Raw genomic sequence first — 21,055 nt, forward strand, 5'->3', positions numbered from 1 at the left:
AAACAATTTACCCACTGACCCATCTCCCTTGAACACTAAGCTTAAAAAAAAAAAATTAATTGATGGACCCTATGTCTGATACTGCTCAGGCAGCCAGGAACCTGAGACTTGATAGGCTGTGGACGTTGGAGAAAACCAAAATATCGTTCTACTAAAGAACCACAGCAACAAATGACTCCTAGTGACATTCTGCTATACCCATAGATCAGTGTTTGCTCAGCCATCATCAGAGACGCTTCCTCCTGCAGCAGCTGGGAACACACACAGAGACCCAAGCAGGACAATGTGTAGACAGTGAGAGACCTTGGAACACCAAACCCTAAATGGGAAGTCTCCATCAAACCTCTCCCCTCAGGGCTCAGGGAGCTTTGTGGGAGAGGAGGCAGAAAGGCGGTAAGAGCCAGTGGGGATGGAGAACACCAAGGAGACAGTGGCTTCAAGGTACAACAGGACTGGCACACACCCAAACTCACAGACTGTGGCTGTGTGTACAGAGTCTTCAGAGGTCCAAGCCAGATGGGAGTCCCTGTGCTGAGAAGTGACATGACCTCCCACCCCTAGCCAAGAAGCTATCTCCAATTAATAACTGCTCGCAAAGGAAAAATTAGTTCTCTCACTGGGGGCATATAACCCACACTTAAAGACAAGCTCTGTGCTCAGCGGTAAGCGGTCAACTCAAAATGAACTCAACGATGCTTTCTTTATTTCTTTATTTCTTTTTGGCCTCATAATGCTTTGTTTGGCCATTAAAACAAAACATTACGAGTCTTTTGCTTATATGTTATGTTTTCTGATTTTGTGTTTCTATGGGCTTTCTCTGTGGGCATATGTCCCTGCCTGTGTTTGCTTCTTGTGCTTTTTCTTTTTCTTTTTGCCTGTTTGTTTTATTTTATTTTATTTTTCAAGACAGAGTTTCTCAGTGTAGCCTGGGTTATCCTGGAGCTCACTGTGTAGACCAGGAAGGCCTCGAACTCATAGAGATCTGCCTGCCTCTGCCTCCTAGAGTGTTGGGATTGAAGGCATGTGCCACCACTGCCACCATCACCTGGCTTATTTTATTCTTTTTTTTTTTCTTTTTTAAAGCAAGAGAGAGAGAGAAAGGAGGCATGGAATTGGATGAGTATGGAGGTGGAGAGGATCTGGGAAGAGATGGGGAGGGGAAGCCACGATCAGAATATATTGTGTGAAAAAATTAATTTTTAATATAAATAACTGATTAATTAATTCATTAAAAAAGACATGCTATATTCTTTGGAGACAGGAGATGTGTTTCTTGGCACAGGACATTGTAGGACTTCCTGGACATGAGGAGGGGCAGCCTGCCTTGTGGCCTCTGGCTGTGGGACAGTCACAGAACCTGCTCGTCACTCAGCCCTTCCAGGAACCCTCCATGGTGGACCTATTATCCCTTGGGTGTGAGCAGTGATCTAAGCACAAGAATAGGGAACATGTTGGTGGCTCCATGGTCAATTGCAGATTTCTTGGGTGTGAGTGTCAGCCACCATGGGTACAGTGATTCCGCAATCCCCCAACAAGCAAGGTGACAACAGGAAAAAAAAAAAAAAGAGCTACCAACAAGGCTAACTTCATGATCAAAACATCACCTTTTGTGGGAGATAAGGGCAGGCAGGCAATGCTTTTGAGCACTTTGTCGGCAATACTGTTTATGGGCAACTCCTGCTGCATGCCCCTTGAGTCCCTGGACATTACCCACATCCCCCCCCCCCATTTCACACAATTGCCATGGGCCTCCTCTGACATGCGGAAGGGTGATGGGTCTCAGGAGCTAGTCAAGTTGGATCGCAGTTACTGCTGTTGCCCGCTCTTAAGAGAGTGAGCATGGTGAAAACTGGGCTGCTGGCAGGGCCCTGGAAGAGGAGTAAGAGACGCTACAAGGCTGTGTGTGGAAGCTGTGTGTGTATTGGTCTTTGGGGAGGCATCCTGGGGAGGAGCTCAAGAGGAAGATGCAGCCATGCCTGCCGATAAAGCTTGGCATGAAGGACAGGAAGCCACAGCCCCGAGACCAAGGGAAGAGCAGTTCTCTGGGTCTTCTGCCCAGGGTCTTCTTTGGAAACTTACCACCCCACCCACTTCACTTTCCTCTCTCTCTCTTCCTCTGGAGCGGGGGATGTACAAGGGTTCATAGTAGAAAAGGTTGATGTGAGTGGACAGAGATTTCAGGGCAGAGGAGGCAAGAAGAACCTGCATGGCCATTTGTAGCATCACTGTCTCCCTTTGGGCGATGGTTGCTGCTGCGTTTTTCTGGTGTTGGGTAGTTACAGTGGATGGTGATATTTGGGGGGGGGCGGTGGCTATTGTCCCTAAACTGCAAACAGACCCCTGTGCCTTGGCAAATGGACACATAATTAAGTGAAAAAAAAAATGCCAAAAACTAACTTTGCCTTTTACCACACATGGTCCATCAGATAGCATCTGACCGTCTAGAAACTTCCCTAGTGTTCCTTCTTCCAAAAGAATGAACGCCCCCTCCCTCCCTCCTTCCCTCCTTCCCTCCTTCCCTCCTTCCTTCCCTCCCTCCCTCCCTCCTTCCCTCCTTCCCTCCTTCCCTCCTTCCCTCCTTCCCTCCTTCCTTCCCTCCCTCCCTCCCTCCTTCCCTCCTTCCCTCCTTCCCTCCTTCCTTCCCTCCCTCCCTCCTTCCCTCCTTCCTTCGCTCCCTCCCTCCCTCCCTCCCTCTCTTTTCTCCTCTCCTTTCCTAATCCTCATACTCTGGATAAAGAGGAGAGAGAAAGGCATCAGGTGAGAGGTGAGAAAAATGCCAGGGGTGGGGAGAAGCTGACAGTGAAATGAGATTTAAGTAAACATCACGTGCAGGGAAACACGCAGGTCCCAAGACTGCACTTGAGTGGACTTTGACCATAGAATCCCTGAGGATGACTGCTGCCTCAATGCAATGCTCATGGTCCCCTGCTCCCGAGGACTGCCTCTCGCTGCCCTCCCTGCATAGGCAGCTGCCACTCTTGTTTCTCTCACGTTGTCTGCTTTTGTCTTTCTGAGACTCTGCCATGGTTTTGCGCCTGTCTTTGCACCCACATCACTTTGTGTACAAAGTAAACCGTTCTTTTTCTTTTTAAGATTTATTTATTATGTATACAATGCTCTGTCTTCATGTATACCTGCAGGCCAGAACAGTGCATCAAATCACATTATAGATAGTTGTGAGCTACCATGTGGTTGCTGGGAATTGAACTCAGGACCTCTGGGAGAGCAGTCAGTGCCCTTAACCTCTGAGCCATCTCTCCAGCCCCAAGTAAACCGTTCTTGTTGCTGCTGTAGAGTCATATTCAATTGCACAGATAGACCATGTATAGACCGCATTTTAAACACAGGTTTCTGTTAGTGTTCACAGATGTTTGGCTGTCTTGACTCTCTGATTATCCTGAAGAGAGCTGCCGCGATCATTTTTGTATACATCTTCCTGCATGTATACAAAATACATCCTCATTTTCCTTACCTAGAACCCTGGAAGTGGGTAAAAGGTGGCTCCATACTTAATGTTGTAAGAGAACGGCACTATCCCAAAGAAATTGTATCATTTCACACAACAAAACGCTGTGCAGGCAAGTTCTAGCTGCTCTGCTTTATCACCAACACTTGCTGTCATCAGGTTTTGTTTGTTTTGAATCCTAATCAGCATGAAATGGAAACTATTTCATTGCGGTTTTAATTTCTATTTTCTTGACAACCAGTAATGCTTAGTACATTTTATGAAGTGTCTCCCAAGGCTTTGGTCCAGGGGGAGGAGGCTTTGATTTGGCCTGGTTTCTAAGTGATAAGATGCTACCTGGGGAGTGTTCTGCTTAGTTTTGTCAACCCGACACAAACTAGAGTGAGTCATCTGGCAAGGGAGAACCTCAACTGAGAAAAATCCCTCCATCAGAGTGGCCTCCAGGCAAGCCTGTGGGGCCATTTTCTTGTTTAATAATTGAGGTGGGGGGTCCCAGCCCACTGTGGGTGATGCCAACCTGGGCTACAGGGTTGTATAAGAAAGCAGGTTGAGCAAGCTTTGAGAGAAAGCCAACAAGCGATGTTCCTTCAGGTCTTTGCTTTAGTCCCTGCCTCTTGCTTCCTGCTTTGAGTTCCTGCGCTGACTTCCTTCAGTGAGGGACCATGATCTTTAAGTTAATTAAACCTATTCCTCCTCAAGTTGGTTTTGGTCAGCATTTTATCACAGCAACAGAAAACAAACGAGTAAACGGGTTGGCTACTGGTGGCCTATGCCTTTGCTCTTAGCACTTGGGAAACAAAGGCAAGTGGATCTCTGAGTTCAAGACCAGCCTGGCCTATAGAGTACGTTCCAGAACAACCAGAGCTACACAGAGAAACTTTGTCTCTAAAAACTTAAAAACAAAAAAACAAAAAAACAAAAAACAAAAAACACAACCCTTCCCCCTAGCCTCCCCAAACCAACCAACCAAACAACAACAAACCAAACCCAGAACCCAAACCCCAAACCCAAACCAAAAAACCCCAAACCCCCAAACAACCAAATACAGCAGAAGGGAAACTGAGGACACCTGCCTGTGGGGGCAGGGCACAATTGGATGTTAATGACAGAGTTTAAGTGGAATCACTTTGGGATACAGGCACAATGCTTGACTGTCTTTGGGTCTTGGCTCTGCCAGTGTCCCTGTGTATCACCATGCTGGCCCAGCACTGGGCCCCCTCTGTGCTTTGGTTTCCTAATTTTTTTAAAAGTTATTTTTCGAGACAGGGTTTCTCTGTGTAGCCTTGGTTGTCCTGGACTCACTTTGTAGACCAGGCTGGTCTTGAACTCATGAAGATCCGCCTGCCTCTGCCTCCCAAGTGCTGGGATTAAAGGCATGTGCCACTACTGCCTGGCCACGGTTTCCTAATCTTTAGACTGGGGATGGTCATGTCTTTCAGGGCCAAGAAGGTTCTAGTACATAAAACAGTTACAGAACTCAGGAACTACATAGTTCTCCAAACAGCAAGTTACCAAGCGGGCCACTGTGAGCCCACTTTCTTGAATATGAGATGCCTTCCATTTATGTTGACTGAGACTTCCTTCCTGTCTGCTTGATGGGCACGGGGTCAGCTACTTACTGGATTAGTAATGGTGCCCACAAGCCGTGGGCTTGGCCTCTGCTGCTAAGTGGAGGCTGTTGCTGTCCTAGTTTAGGAGTCTACATCTGAACCATTGTCCCCTAGCAGAGTAGCTTTGCTTCTTGTTTGTTTGTTTTTTCCTTCCAAGAAAGCAAGGTAGTCGGTTCTCCACATGCGTAGGTCCCACAGCCAAAGACTAAAGCAATTGTGGATTGCAAATATTTGAACAACAACAACAAATTACATCTCCCCCTTGCCATCGTCACTAAACAATCCAGCACACCGATGCCTTACACAGCACTCGCATTGCAGTAGGCATTCTAAGAACCTAGAGGTGATTTAAAATATACCCGGAGGGTGTGCGTGGCTTCCATTAAAATCTGAGGCCTCTTCACATACCGGACTAGCATCTTCAGATTCTGGGTACCCATGGATATCCTGGCACCAACGCTGTGTGGATACCGAGGGCTGTCTATATAGCGCTTCCCTCTCTGCTCAGATAGTCCCACCTGCCAGGCTAGAACCAGAGCAGAATTGCCTAATGATTTCCTTCAGTGATGTCTGCCCCCACCCCATCAGCTGCGTTCACTGGCCCGATTCTGACTTATGAATTACATTTCACTTAGCACTGACACACCTGGAACAAGAAAGTGAGCCAGTGTGCTTCTTATTAATATGTCTCACGGAGGAAGCAAGTCCTCTCGACTTTGCTTAAATCAAGGCGGGGAGAGCCAAGAACAACACTCAGGGACTCTGGGAGCCATCTGTGGTTTTAATCGCTAAGAGTCAAAAGAAAACGGTGGACAGGGTCAAGGGGGACTCTTATACCAAACAGGGCAAGGCTGGCATGCAGCCTGCAAAGCGGGGAACAGAGGAACTTTACTGAAACTTTTCTTTTTTGGAAAAAAAAAATCTCTTCAAACAGCCACTAGATTAAAGGTCTCTCATATCCCTTTCCGTGTGCTGAATTCCGAATTCCTGAGGCTTGCTGCTCAGAAGGAAGCACAGGTAATTTTTTTTAAAATCTCAAGAACTCAGAGACTCAAAGGTTTTCATGTCCTGTGCCCATTGAGAATTGCTAACTGACAGGGGATAGGGCAGAGCTGGGTCCCTTGGTATAAGGACCATTGTCAGAAGACCGAGGGAACAAAATGGCTCTCTATGTAGGTCAGCGACCTTCTTGATGCTGGGAGGTTAAAAAAAAAAAACCCAACAAAAAACCCATTAAGGATGACCTAAAATTGACTATGTATAAAAGATCCCAGAGAAAGGAGTTCTTTCTTGTCAAAGTGACAATGTTTATACTCCCTGAAGCCAGAAGACCTCCTCAGAGTCCTGTCTTTAGGAGGACTCTTTGGAACATAAAAGCCCAGTTGCACCCTCAAGTCTTCCCTGATATCTTATTAACTTTTTTATCCTTCGAGGCAGTGGGCTCCACTATTGTAGAGGCGTGCAATGGAATCCGCCAGCCTCTGCAGCCTGCTCATTGACGTTGGAGGGGTTCTAAGCCAGCTGTTTCATAGTCCTGCTTGAACTTCCGGTTTATTCGTCATTTAATTTAAACTGCCTTGGCCACCCTCCATGAGAAGGACCCAAATGATAAGAGACTCCCAAATTAAGTGGCCAAAGGGAAAGGCTGGCCCACAGAGAAACAGTAGAGAAAAATGACCCAAAGGAAAAGGCAAGAGGAAGGCAGGGGAAAAGAGATTTTAACTAATGCTATTCCATCCTGAGATGTGTTCAGGGGCCCCCATGAAACAATGCCCTAGTCCTGCATGGTGCTTGAAAATCAGCCGGTGCCGGGAAGCTAGTTTCTGTCTAGTGCATAAGCCGTGCAGTGCTACTGGCCAGCACCATGTCTTAGCATCTCATGATGTGAATGCAAACTCTTGGCTTATCATAAGGCTGCTGTCCAGGCTCACAGTAGTTTACACTCTGGGTAGATCCTACATTCACAATTCTTAGTAAAATAGTTATAAAATGAAGGAGAAAAAGAAACTCCTTCTTAATTTTAACACTTATTTCCAATTCACAGGAGAGTTGTGGGGACAGGGCAAACAGCTCACACAAGTTCCTTTATCCAGCTCTCCCTCAAGTTAAGACTTGTGTTATTATGGGACACATGCCACCATTAGGAAACTAACATTGGTACAGTCTGGTGAACTAATGGTAATGAAAGTGATGGCTGAATTTTGGCCCTCGCACTTCATATCCATGCATTGTGACAGGATCCAATCCAGGCTACGATCCTGCATTTGAATTCTCTAACCTTAACTCTGAATAAGACACAAGTAAATACTGTATGCGTACCCTTGGAAGTATGGGTTATGGTAAATACTACACATGAAATATCATTGAACATGTTATGTTTTCTGTGAGAACATGCTATAACTGGGAATCTTATTCTTGATCAAAAATATCCCAGCAACTAAGAAGTCACAGATGACCAACAAATGTATAGGGGTTAAGACATTTTTAGGTCTAGATAGATGTTTTAAGTTGATAGAGATTAGATATGATAGATATTGATTTACATTCAGAATTTTAGACTCACCAAGATAGAAAAGATGTTTTCTTCAAGGTTGCCAAATACAAATAGCCAAAACACTATGAAAGTAACATTTATATAATTCCCGATTGTTTCATCATTCTTCTTGCTGTATCTACATATAGTTTATTGTATATATATATGTAATAATATACATGTATATATAAAAATAAATTAATTAATTTTAAAAAGTCAATTGTCAACACATGTCTAAATTTGATAAGCACATCTTATCAAATGCTTAAAGTAGATGATACAAAAGAATTCCTAAATCTGGATAAGGAGGAAAGCAGATTTCTTGTTGAAGAAATGCAGGTTATAAGACAGTGGATATGCATGTCTAATATGCAGGTAGAAGAAGAAGGAGATGAATAAAGGAGAAGAAAAGAGAGAAGAATGAGAGGGATGGGAAAGAGGAAAGATCAGGTTTTTGGCCCAAAATTCTTTACCAGCAAAGATGCCTTTCAAACACTTAAAAGAAATAACCATTTTCAATCGGTAAACACTGAGAGTGTTCACCAGCAGCAGACTCTCAGCAGAAGAACCGTTGAAGAAAGTCCTTGGAGCAGGAGAAAAATAATAACAGATAAAGTCCTAGATCCTCATAGAGCAATGAAAAGAAAGGATACCTACATAAGTAAAAGTAAAATCTTCTTCTGCATTATTTCAACATATTTAGCAGATAATTGACTGTTAAAAACCAATAGCAATGCATTGTGGGACTTAAATGTATAAGTAAAGTGTACCATACTGATAACACAGATGGTGGAAGAAATAAATGCATGCATATATATATATATATATGATTTTTATAGTATGCATTAATGTTGCTTGATAAGATAAAAATGTATAGGGCAAAACTAAAAAAGAATCATCTCGATAACAACCAAAATTGTATTTATATAGTATGCCAAAATGGAGATAAAATGAAAAATACTCAGTAAAAAAGGCAGAAGAGGATACAGAAAATAAAGAATAGATTTAAATTTTAATTTGAACTTAACCAGACCAAAATTACATTAAATGTAAACAACCTAAAAACCAAATTAAAAGGCAGAGGCTTGGGCTTTTTATAATCTGCCTGTAAGAAACCCACATAAAACACAGAGTATGTGAGTGGCAGAGGCAAGTGGCTCTCTAAGTTTAAGGCCGGTGTAGTCTACACAGGGAGTTCCAGGATGAGGGCGGGGGAGATATTAAAAAACAAAAGAAAAGAAAACAAAATAGTACCCACATAAGCTGGGCACAGTGGCATATGTACATTATCTCGGCACTTGGGAGCTGGAGGCAAAGGAATCAGAAGTACAATGTTATTCTTGGCTACATAATGAATATGAGGCCAGTCAGGTTATGTAAGACTCTGAAACCAGTTAAAATTGAAGTCTGGTTCAACAAGCAGCAAACTTTTTACCTTAATACTTCCTTTATTTTCTCTCCTGACCATGAATGAGACCTTTGGCTTGATTCTAATAAATACTCTATGGAAAAAGTTAAAGGAGACTTTTTTTTTCTGCCAGTAGGCCAAGAAATTGCTACTTCTACATGCAAGGCAACTTCCTTTGTTTTCTCAGCTTGCATGCTTTGAAACAAGTTGCCACACTAGGAAAACCCATGTAGGGAAGGTTATGGTTTGAATGACTCTATATCTCCAAGATTCACCTTAAATTCAATCTTCAGTGGAAAAGTACAAAGAAGAAGTGGATAAACTTTAGGAAGTGATTAGGTCTTAAGGTCTTTGTGGTCACAGATGCAAGTAGTACTTATGAAAGAGCACACGGGAAGCAGGTTCATTGCTCTCATATCTTCTGCCTCTTATGCCACATGAATGCGCAGCAGCAAAGTTCAGTGCTGGAAGCAGACAGAACCCTCACTAGATCTGCATCTGCTGATACCCAAGTCTTGGTCTTCCCAACCTCAGAAATGGGGAAATAAATATGTACGGTTTGTAAACTGTCCAACCTAAGGCATTTTTGTCATTGCATCAGGAATGGACTGAGGCAGTAGGGAGCTGAATTCATCCACAGCCAGTGAAAAACGGAGACCTTCAACCCAGCAGTCCTTTAAAAAAACTGAATTCTGCCAGTAACTGTATTGCCTGTCCACAGGTTTTTTTTTTTCTGGTTGACCATTCAGATGAGACCACAGGCCTTTATGTCACTTACAGTGTAGTCTTTTGAGAAGCTTAAAAAGCAGAAAACCCAACTAAACTGTGGCCAAACTCCTGACCCGCAGAGATTGTGGTGTAATAAATGGGTTTTCAAAAAGTCAATTTTATGTGTACATGTAAGTACCTGCATGCAAGTCTGTGGACCACATTAATTCCTGGTACCCATGGAGGTGAGAAGAGGCCACTGGATCCTCTGGAACTGAAATTAAAGATTATGAACTATGTATGATGATGTGGATGCTGTAAACTGAATGAGGTTTCTCTGCAAGGGCAGCCAGTGTTCTTAGCTGTTGAGCTACCTCTTCAGGCCTTCAATGTGTTGTTTAAAGTCTAACTTCATGCTAATTTGTTGCACAGTAGTTATAGAACAGATGAGATATAAAATGCTAACACTAGTCAAAACAGAACCATATTGATATTTAAACTAGCTATTTTAAATGATTTCTTTTTTTATTATTTTTAATTTTTGAAATTAAAATGTAATGGTACTATTTCCTTCCCCCTTCTTTCCCTCTAATATCTCATGTTCTCACTTCTGCATGTTCTCTCGAGTTTAAATTCATGGCTTCTTTTTATTTAACTGTTGTTACACACACACACACTCACACACACACACACACACACACACACACAGGGAGCGAAGAGAGAGAGAGAGAGAGAGAGAGAGAGAGAGAGAGAGAGAGAGAGAGAGAGAGATATCTAAATATATAAATACAACCTACTCAGTTTGTATAATGTTACTTATATGTATGTCATTTCAGGGCTGGCTACTTGGTATTGAATAACCAACTGGAGGGGGGTGGTGCAGAATCTTCTCCAGGAAAAACTATTTTTACTGCTTTCAGCTTTCTAAAATAAGCTATTTTTAGTATCAGATAAGGTAGATTATGGCTCAAAAAATCACTAAAAATTAAAAAAAAAAACATTTCACTGGGGCTTCAGAGATGGCTTAGTGGTTAAGGGCACTGGCTGCTCTTTCAGAGGACCCATGTAAAATTTCCATAACCCACATGGGGTGGCCCACAACCATCTGTGACTCCAGTGGCACCAAAAATATGGAATATTAATAGCTGGTCATAGCAGTGTTCTAGTTTTCTTTCTACTGCTCTGATAAAAATGCTCTGACCATAAGCAACAGAGGGCAGGCAAGGGTTGATTTAGGTTACACTTCCAGGTCACAGTCCATCATGGAGGGAAGTCGGGAGGAGCTCAAGCAACAATAAGAAGCAGAAACTATGAAGGGATCGCTGTTTGCTGCCTCACTCATGGGGTCATGCTTGGCTGACTTATTTTTAATGCAGAACAGGACCACTTGCCTAGGGGATGATTCTGCCCACAGTGGACTGAGCCCTCCTGCATCAACTAACAATCAAGACAATCATTTACAGACATGCCTGTCAACCAGTGTGCTTTGTGCAGTCCTTCAATTGACAGCTACTTCTTAGGTGAGTCTAGGCTGTGTTGAGGTGACAATTAAGTTTATTAGGACAGTGGACATGGTGGGGTGGGGGCGAGAGGGAGGGAGGAGGGCAGTTGTGATGAGCTCTCAAATGGCTGAGGCAGGAAGATCATGAATTTGAAGCCAGCTTGAGCCATACGGCAATACCCTCTCAATCCAACCAGCAAACAAATTGTGTGTGTGTGTGTGTGTGTGTGTGTGTGTGTGTGTGTGTGTGTACATATGAATCAAGAACAAATCTTATACAGTATTTGCATGCCCCAGGCACTGAAAACTACAAATCACAGTTGAGAGAAATAAAAAAGAACCTTGAAAAAGTAGAAGTGTGGATTGTATCCATATGTTGGATACCTAAACCTAAACATTTGTTTATGATGTTTACTATCCCCAAACTGATGTATGTGCTCATGGCAGTCCCAATCAAAACCCAGAAGACTTCATGTAGAAGTTGACCAACTGAACCTGAATTTCAAACGACATGCAAATGATATATAATAGCCAAAGCAGCTCTGAAAATAACATGTGAGGGATTACTTTTATCTTAAGGTCTACTAACACAGTCATAACAGTCAAGGCAGTGCTGTGTTGGGGTGAAAACAAATGAATAGATTCCGTAAGGATGGAGACGGCTTTTCCATCCTGCCACCTTGTGTGTGGCCATATTGGCTACACTAGCCCTTTGACTGACTGCTGAGACAGTCTTAATAGATGACCCTGCTGTTTTCTTGAGTCCTTATAAAGCACCATCACAAGGCCACTTGCCCCCCCCCCCCATGGCAATCCTGTCAGGTTCCTGTCCCTTCCTGGGTTCCGAGGGGCTGTGGGGTGTCTTTCCTCACTTCCTTCAGATCAGAGCTATAGACAGAAGCTGCTCAGTGAAAGGAAGTTTAGATTTGGTTGCTTGCAGTGGGATACCATTCTATTCACAGTGCTGTACGCCATCTCTTTGGTTTAGTGTGTGAGACAAGGGCCATTTGAAGTGGCCACCATGACAGTTCTTCCTCTCAGTGTTGATGTAACAAAACGGGGCTCGTTGAGGTATGACCAGTTAAGCCAGTAGGATTGTATCTTATTTTGTGTGTACTTTGCAAGAGAGTCTAGAAATGATGCCAGCTACAAATGGTCAATTGATTTGTGCATGTGTGTGATTGTGGAGGCCAAAGGTCAAACTTGAGTGTTCTTCTTTATGAACTGTCCCCAGCTCGTGTGTGTGTGTGTGTGTGTGTGTGTGTGTGTGTGTGTGTGTGTGTTTCTCTGTGTAGCCCTGGATGTCTGGGAACTTGTTCTGTAAACCAGGCTGGCTTTGAGTGCAGAAATCTACCTATTTCTGCCTCCTGAGTGCTGGGATTAAAGGTGTACTCAACCACCACTGCCCAGCTCCCGCCTCCTTTTTTTGAACAGGGTCTTTGATTGGCTTGGCACTTGCTGAGTAAGTGAGGCCAGCTGGCCAGTGAGCACTAGGGACCCATATGCCTTTGCCTCCCCAGGATTAGAAGTGCACGTTGGAATATTTGGAGGGAAGGGGGGAAAATTATAGAATTCTACTATAATTTCAAAAAAAATTAAAAGAAATAAGTGCATGCCACTATCCCTGGCTTTGAAATATGACTACTGATGCTCCCACTCCAACCCTCATGCTTGCACGGCAAGCACTTTACTGAACAAGCCACTACTCAGTTCTCACTAATTGAGTTTTGAGCAATTTGCAAAGGCAACTGAGTAGAGAAAGAAAGGACTTCGACACCAGCAGGTTTAACCCACTTCTGAAGCTAAGTCTTGGCAGACCACTCTGCTATCCTCTTGGAGGACCCTTGTAAATTGTATTCCACACTGTGGAACACCGCTCAGCATGAGTACGGAATGCTCATACAACAGTGTGGGTGTGCCTCAGAGTAACTATGTAGATGAAAGAAGCCAGAGAAATCCCTGCTGGAACAATTTGATGTCCACATGGAAAAGCAAAGGCACAAAAACCCCGGTCACTTTGATCACCTCTCACAACATATTCAGAAATGAATTCAAAACTGGCCATAGACTTTTCTGGATCAGGTCAGTTCTGGCACATGACAGCAGGTCCCAAGGAGCTGTGAGACGAAGGGAAGGGGACAGGCGGCTCTGTAAATGCGTATAGTGCCGATAGCTGAGGGAATCTACCCAAGCAAACCCTGGTCTTAGAGAGAGAGCAAGACGAGTGTTTGGTTCCCCGGGGATTCAGATCAGAAACAGAGGGCCACTGTGAGTTCAGAGCAGTGGAGTGGATCTAACCTACCTAAGGCTAATACCAAAGCGCCAGTGCGCTCCTGCAGCTGGGGCCTGAGGGCAGAGCTTCTAACCCATCAACAGGCTCTTGTCTACCCAGTTTCCTGAGAAAGTTCTGGACAACATGTCTGGGGGTTATTTTTGCCTCAGAGGTGGTTGTAGTCTGGGCAAGATGGACTCCACACAGATTTTAATGTAGGACTGACTGTAAGATTTAAGTCTGTGGATGAAAACATGGAAAACTTTTGTGGGCGTGTGAGGCAATAAAATACCCCCCCCCCCACCACCATATCCTAAAAGAGTGACATTGGCAAACTGAATTTTGTCAAGACAAAGCACTTCTATCTATAATAGATATTGTTAAGAGAAGAAAATAGACTGCAGAGGCTGGGAGACTACGCTTATTAAATCTAGTGTGTGATGAGGGCCTTGTGAAGAGATCTCAGAGTTTCTTTATATACAAAAACACTGGGTTTAACATCTGGGCAAAGGATCCCAACAGATAGCTCACCTGAGAAGACGTACAGATGGCAGAAAAATGTGGATTAAATATCTGTGAATTGGTTCAATATAATTGGGAAATAATATAACCAGGGAGATGCAGGTGGAAGCCATAGCTTTGCTTCCCTGTGGCTGTCTGTGTGTCCACACTCAAATATCCAAGGGGCTGAAGAAAGTGCAAATGGCTCAACTGTGCAAACCAGTCGGGTAGTCACTTAAATTACCTTCTTAATCTCGTTAGACAGGCTAGTTCTTGGCAACCCCAAAAGTAACCCAGAAGTAATAAAAGTTTATAAAAGGGCATAAAAGCTCCAGGACAGTTGATTTTGTAGCAGCCCTAACCGGGGAAACAATCAAATGTTTTTGTTGTTTTAGTTAATTTGTTGTTGTTGTTGCAACCTAGGGTTGACCTCAGGACCTCACAAATTGTCTGGGAGGAGCCCTGCCCTAAGCTACATTCCTGCAGGGGTCCAAACATCCGTATACCCACACCATGGAATACTACTTAGCATGAAAACTGAGCTAACCATGGGCTACTCAGGACAATATGGAGGTATCCCAGGAGAATTATGTTGAGAGCAAGAAACTAGATAGTACAGTTTTGTAGTTTTGTTTTGTTTTCCGAGACGTGGTTTCCTCTATGTAGCCCTGGCTGTCCTGAAATTCACTCTGTAGAGCAGGCTGGTCTAGAACTCGAGAGTTGCTCCTGCCCCTGCCTTCTGAGTGCTGGGATTAAAGGCGTGCGCCACCACTGACAGAACATTCTATTAGTATGAAATTTTAAAAACTGTTGGACTTTTGAAACACGTACGACTTACGGATGTCCTTCACAGGGTGGGGCGAACATGGTGGGTGTCTGAGAGCCCCTTGCGTCCCCAACTCTAGACCCAGCGCCTTGCATCCTTGCCTACTTGTTGCACAGGGCAGGAGACCCTGGTGTCTTTGGGCAGGTGGGGAGCAGTGGACTCCAGCCAAGATCCAAGTGCGGGATGGAGTGATTTTATGTTATTGCCACTACAGCGAAAGTAGCCGAGCAAATATAACGCAAGAGCAGAGGTTAGAACATTCGAAAAGAAATATTGGGATGACATAACGCGGACAAGAAAACCCAGCAGCAGCACCAAGGTCGCTGGGGTCCCTTTGCTCCTCTCGGCCCCAGGCAGCGCGACCCGGGCGAGTGGAGTCCTTGTGGGCCTCGGAAGCTCCCGCCCGAGGAGCTAACCATTCATGTCACACTGTGACAATTATTCTGCATAAAATTATCATTAAAAACCCTAATTTTTCAGTCTCCAACCCCGCCAGTGGCCTTTTAGCATTCTTCAGCGCCGCGTCTGCAGGCCGTGATCAGAGGCTCATTACTGCGGCGTGGCGCCCCGCGCGCTCGCAATCAAGCGCTAATTAACCCGCCCGGGGCCGCGCTGGCGGGGCGGGGTCTGGGAGGGTCCAGCGGCCGGTGGGGCGGGGTTCATAGCCTAAGGACAAGGGTCTGACCTCAGTCTAATCCTAGCCTGTGCCAGAAAGATCCCAGCCTAGGGTGTGAGTCAGGATCACTGGCCTGGCAATTAAGATCAGAATCCCAAGCCTAGAGACCAGGGTCAGGATCACTGATGTGGGAAGTAGGCTTAGTGTCCTGGACTTGGAGACGAAGGAACAGATGGATGCTGGGCCTGAGGACTAGAGTCATAGTCTCAGATTTAGGGACTAGAACACGTAAGTGGGGGACCAGATTTAGGAAATCTCCACCTTGGAGACTAGGGCTAGGCAGGTACCTCGCCTGGGAAGTGGGGTCAGGGTTCCTACCCGACTAAGTACCTGGGGAAAGAAGCAAGTATGGACCACTGTCAGAGAACACGTGGCCAAGAGCCAGACTTGGGTCTAGGCCTGAGTCCCCCCACCGCCCCGCATCCCCCGCCCCAATCTGGGTCCCTGGACAAGTCCATGGTGCAGTGCGGAGCGTGTCTTACCCAATCGAGGCTGGTGTGCGGCACAGGTGCAGGGGTGCCAGGCCCTCCGCGCTGAGCAGATCTGGGTCTGCTCCATGCTGTAGCAGCAGCCGGGTGCAGGCGGTATGGCTCCCGAGACACGCCTCATGTAGTGCACCACGACCTCCGGGGCTGGCATCGGGATCAGCTTTGCGACTGAGCAGGTGTCGCACGCAGGACACGTGGCCGTGGGCCGCAGCAATGCACAGCGGTGTGGTGAGCTCCCGCTTGTACTCCAGGGTCCAGAGGCCTGGGAGGGGGAGAGGGTAGGATGTAAGGCGAAGGGGGCAGATGGAAGGACGAGTGGGCTGCGCAATTTGCTAAGGCTAGAGAGTGAAACCGCGTCTGAGAGCGAAGTCACCTGAAAGTATTGTTAGAAATGTGTATCCCAGACAGAGAGCAGAGAGACACACGGAGTGAAAGACAGGATCTATGGATGAAGAAGAGAAAGAGGCTGGGAGGGCGACAACTGAGATAGGTCCCGTTACTGTGATGGAGGGGAGATTTCTCAGATGTGGGACAGCTGGAAATCTGTTAAAGGCTGGTCCAGGAGGAAGGATGGGAGGTAATAGGATGCACGCATGCACGCATGCATGCATGCATGTATGTAATTCCAGTGCAGAAGGGATCTCTTATAGGCTCTGGTTTGGGGGCAGGGTAGCTTTAGAGAGGAGTGGGCTAGAGAATTTCCCAGAATCTAACCTTTTGTCATCTAACCCCTTTGTCATTAAAGGGAAGCAAACGGACAAGCCAAACCCCATCTCCAAGGCTTGCTGAAGAAAAGATGAGGGAAGCTGAGTATCCTTGGAAATGGTTGCTATAGAGTGATGCTTCATGCAGCTGTCCACAGCCCTTATAATTCTGGTGTGTGTGTGTGTGTGTGTGTGTGTGTGTGTGTGTGTGTGTTTGCTTTCTTGATAGATGAATGAACAGATGCCATGTGTGACTTCTTCTGCTTTCATGAAGCTGGGGCAAGGTTGTTAGTGACCAGGGGCACTTGTGGGAGGGGTAGAGGGAGGAGTCCCTTGAGAATACCATCAAGGGACAGGCAGTCACATGGCATGAAGGCTTCCTAGAATGATGGAAGGATCGATAAGGCGGCTGTAACGAGCTGTGCAGGAGACCCTTTATGAGGCCACCTCCTTCCTGGGACCCACGCTGGGCTGTTTTGAAAGCTCACACTCATTACTTACCTATCTGCCTGTGGCTGAGAATTCCAGCCTGCTGTTTGTCCCAAAGGCCCAGCCTGGAGCTGGCTTGCTGTTTGCTCAGTGGGGAAAGTGGGGGGAGGGACTGTCACCACTGGTGTGTTGTCACAGTAGTCAGAGGCCCAGGGATTGAGGGCGGGGTCTGGGTGGGTTTGGACTCTCTTTTCCAGGGAAGACAATCTGATTGCTGGGATGGGATGGGTCTTTGTCAAGGAGCATACCTTGTACCCCTACTTTGGTATATTACCCAAGATAGAGTCTACTTATTTTGTCAGAGTGTTTGACATTCCCAGCATACCCTGCTGCCTCCACCACCCCTGCCCCAGTTCTGTACACTCACTCTGCTGAGCCAAGACTCCCTAGGTCTTGGGCTGATGGTTCCTTCGTGCCTATAAGAAAACTTAACTTCTGGGCTGAGGAGATTCCTCAGAACCCCAAAACAAAATCTGGGAATGGTGGTTGGTCCATGCTTCCAATCTTATCACTAGGGAGATGGAGAAAGAAGACCCTTGGGCCCACTGTTCAGCCAGCCTAGCCCAGCTGACAAGCCTCGGGCCAATGAGAGACTCTGTCTCAAGAATGGATGTTCCTAGGGGCTGTGTCTGCTCTGGGGAGTCAAGCGGCTGGGTAAAAGGGCAGGGAATCCAGGTAGCCCAGAGCCTCTGCCTTCCTGGTCCTCAATATATTAATTGGATTGTCATTTCCTTGGTCCCCTGCTGTTTAGCACATTCTAATATCCAGCCCTGCAGATGTGTTCTAGAAAGATTGTGGAGCATAGGGGTCAAAGGACTATGGAGGTGGGGGTGGGGTGGGGAAGGAACTTGGTTTTGGGATTTGACAACATGAAAAAGATGGGTTAAGCTAACAGCCTGGGGGGGGGGCAGGGGCACAGATCTTGCCATTTGAGCACATGTGAGTGCAGGGTTGGGTAGCACGTGATTAAAAAGAAATAAACATGGCTTAGCATTCAAGCAGCTGGAATTCTTTGTCTGGGGCTGGTGAAGGAGTGACACCCAGAAAGGTCCCACTAGGAGACGGGGCAGCCAGACTAGGACTGACACCTCCCAGGCAGCAGGCCTCATGCTTAGCTCAAACTGCATAGCTTGTTGGCCGTGTGTTTTGGGTCCTGTTCCCTCAGAGGTATAAACAGAAATGTGCTGGTAAAGAACCACCTTTGTAGCCAGGTGTGGTGGCGCATGCCTGTAATCCCAGTACTCGGATCTCTGTGAGTTCGAGGCCAGCCTGGTCTACAAAGGGAGTCAAGATTGCACAGAGAAACCCTGTCTCAGGGGAGGGAGGGAGGGTGGGGTGAGGTGAGGGAGGGGAAAGAACCACCTTTCCAGATTCTTAGCCTGCTAAAGCTTGCAGGTTAGGATCTGGGACAGTGGCCACAGCTCCTCAAATTCCTATGGTCTGGCAGAGCAGTGGTAGATTTCAACACAGGAGCATGTGGCAGGTGTGTGTTAAGTACAGGCTTCCAAAGACTGCATACGTCTGGATGGTTCAGCACATAGCAGCCACATCTGAGTGGCAGAAGTGTGCCCTGACACACACGACCCAAGGATCTATGGATTTATTTCGCCTATCTTTCTTGTTTTCAGGCGTCTCTGGGCTCCAAGAGGAGGGTCTGATGAGAGCTTTGTACTCTTTCCCCATTGATGCTGTCTGGGCCATAGGGCACCATGCCCACTGCCAGGTTACCATGGTGTTTAGTGCTTCATAGAAGGACCTTGCACAGAACTGTGGTTTGTCTAATCTCTAACTCCCCCAGCTGCTAGAGACCAACAGCTAAGCCAAGGCTTTGCTTTCAAGGCAGGAGATGCACCCACCACCATCAGATGGGTGCTTCTCAAACGTCATTTCCCCATCACCCACCAGACTAAATTTGTTTACAGACCTCCTTTGGTTATGGGCACTCCCAAAGGGCAGAGTCTGTGTACCCAACCTTCACAAAGGATGCACACATTTCCAGAGGGTTAGTAGAAGCTTAAAGAGGCACAACCGAGCTTTAGAGGGACCAGGGTACCTGAGAGCCCAAAGGTGGCCAGGGATGTCACCTGCCATTCCAGCTCTTCGTTACTGATCTCGAATACTACGTTGGCATCCTGGAAGAACTGGTCCATGAGAAACCGAATATGGTCCAGGTCTCCTGCAACCAATGCAGCATGGAACTCGAGCTCGGGAGTCCCAGCTCTGGCTTGAGGCTCTTTGCTCATTTTCTGAAAGATCTTCAGCTTGCTTCCAAGCGCTTCTGGCTGTCTCTCCATTGCAGAGCAACTGATTTCAGGATGGGTTGGTTCTTTAGCAGAGGAAGATGGCTTTACGAAGAGTGGGCTATTTCTATTGCCATTACTCAATTGTCCTCTACTTGGAGCCCCATGGCAGTATATTTATAACTTCTGTGGGCTCTGATGTGATAATGGTCACTTGATATGACCATGGTCATGTGACCACCGAGATGTCACAGTGTTTACTCACCTCTGTGATTGTATAGATGCTAACGCCAAAGGGAAAAATGGTTCTGCCCGCCTCAGAGCTGCTCTGTGCACGTGGCGTCGAAGACAGATACCAGCCACATACATTTCTCCTCATAGACTCAGCATGTCTCTTACTTACTGTCTGGCCAGGTGACCCAAGCCTTACACAAGTCACAGAGACTCGAGCCAAGGTTCTAGAAAGCAGGGAAGGTCATTCAGGGCTTGGCAGGGTTAGATTCTCTGAAAGGAGACCAGGACAAGCCATGGTCCGATGCTGTGACAGGGAAGCCTAACTTGCAGTAGAGGCCTCAGGACACTGGAGATGCTCGGACCGTTGGATGTCCACCGAAGAGATTTCAGGTACAGAGTAGAGCTGGACCAAGAGAATCTGCGTGTGCTGAGCTGGAGCTCAGACGGGAGATATGGAGCTGCAGGATTAGGTGTTTGGTCTTTCACGGCTATGCCTTGCTTCTTCCTCCCTTTTGGACTGTGGTGTGTACTCTGTACCATTGGGTGTTGGAAGAGTATGGCTTGTTTATTTTACAGAGGCTCTTGGTTAAGAGCTTATCTTGAGGGCTCAGCAGGCCAATGCCTGTTTCACAAGCCTGGCAACCTAGCCCGATCCCTGAAACCCACATAAAGGTGGATGCAGCGAACCGACTCCACAAAGCTGTCCTCTGATCTCCACGTACTCCCTGACCCCCAAACACAATAATAAGAAATAAGAAAAGAGAAAACTAATTTGTCTTGAGTCTCAGATGAGAATTTGAACTTTGGATGATCTCTTTTCTCTCTCTCTCTCTCTGAATGTGTGTATGTGTGGTATGTGCACATGTGTTTGTATGTGGGTATGTAGGTCTGTGCATACATGTAGACTGCACACGCATGTGGAAGCCTGAAGTTAATACTAGCTCTCCATTTTGTTTATTGAGTCAGTGTCTTCTAAATGAATCCAGAACTAATTAACTTCGCTAGTCTTGGTAGCCAGCTCGCCCAGGCTATTGCCCCTCTCTCTTCTTTCTCAGCACAGAGGTTACACGCAGCCCTCGTGCCTGCCTGGCCTTCCATGGGTATCTGAAACTCTGAACTCGAGTCCGTGCTTTTGTGTGGCAATTGCTTTATCCGCTGAGGCAGCTGCTCAGCCATGGACTTTTGGACAGGATTGGGACTATTAAAGACTGCGGAGAATTTCAGGAATGCACTGAATGCACTTCGCATCATGAGATGGAAAATGAAGCTTTATGCCCAGGGGTGGAGGATTAGAATTTAAAACGAGACGTTTGGGTGTCAAGCTGACTATGGGCGGAACGGCGATAGTTAATTTTCATTGAGTAGATTTAGGATCCAAATGGACACAGCCCTCTGGGTG

The 21,055-nt window shown here is 46.2% G+C and overlaps 1 protein-coding gene across 1 annotated transcript in view; it reads right to left on the reverse strand.

Annotated features, from left to right (window-relative positions):
• Window positions 1-21,055, reverse strand: part of ASB18 (ankyrin repeat and SOCS box containing 18) — a 57,016-nt gene that overhangs the window by 21,276 nt on the left and 14,685 nt on the right. Inside the window, exon 2 of the mRNA XM_084779239.1 lies at window positions 15,984-16,251. Coding sequence (XP_084635365.1) covers window positions 15,984-16,251 — 268 coding nt within the window. The remainder of the gene's footprint in view (window positions 1-15,983; window positions 16,252-21,055) is intronic.

Source organism: Acomys minous, assembly GCF_964271855.1.
Source record: "Acomys minous genome assembly, chromosome: 4".
Taxonomy (NCBI): Eukaryota; Metazoa; Chordata; class Mammalia; order Rodentia; family Muridae; genus Acomys; species Acomys minous.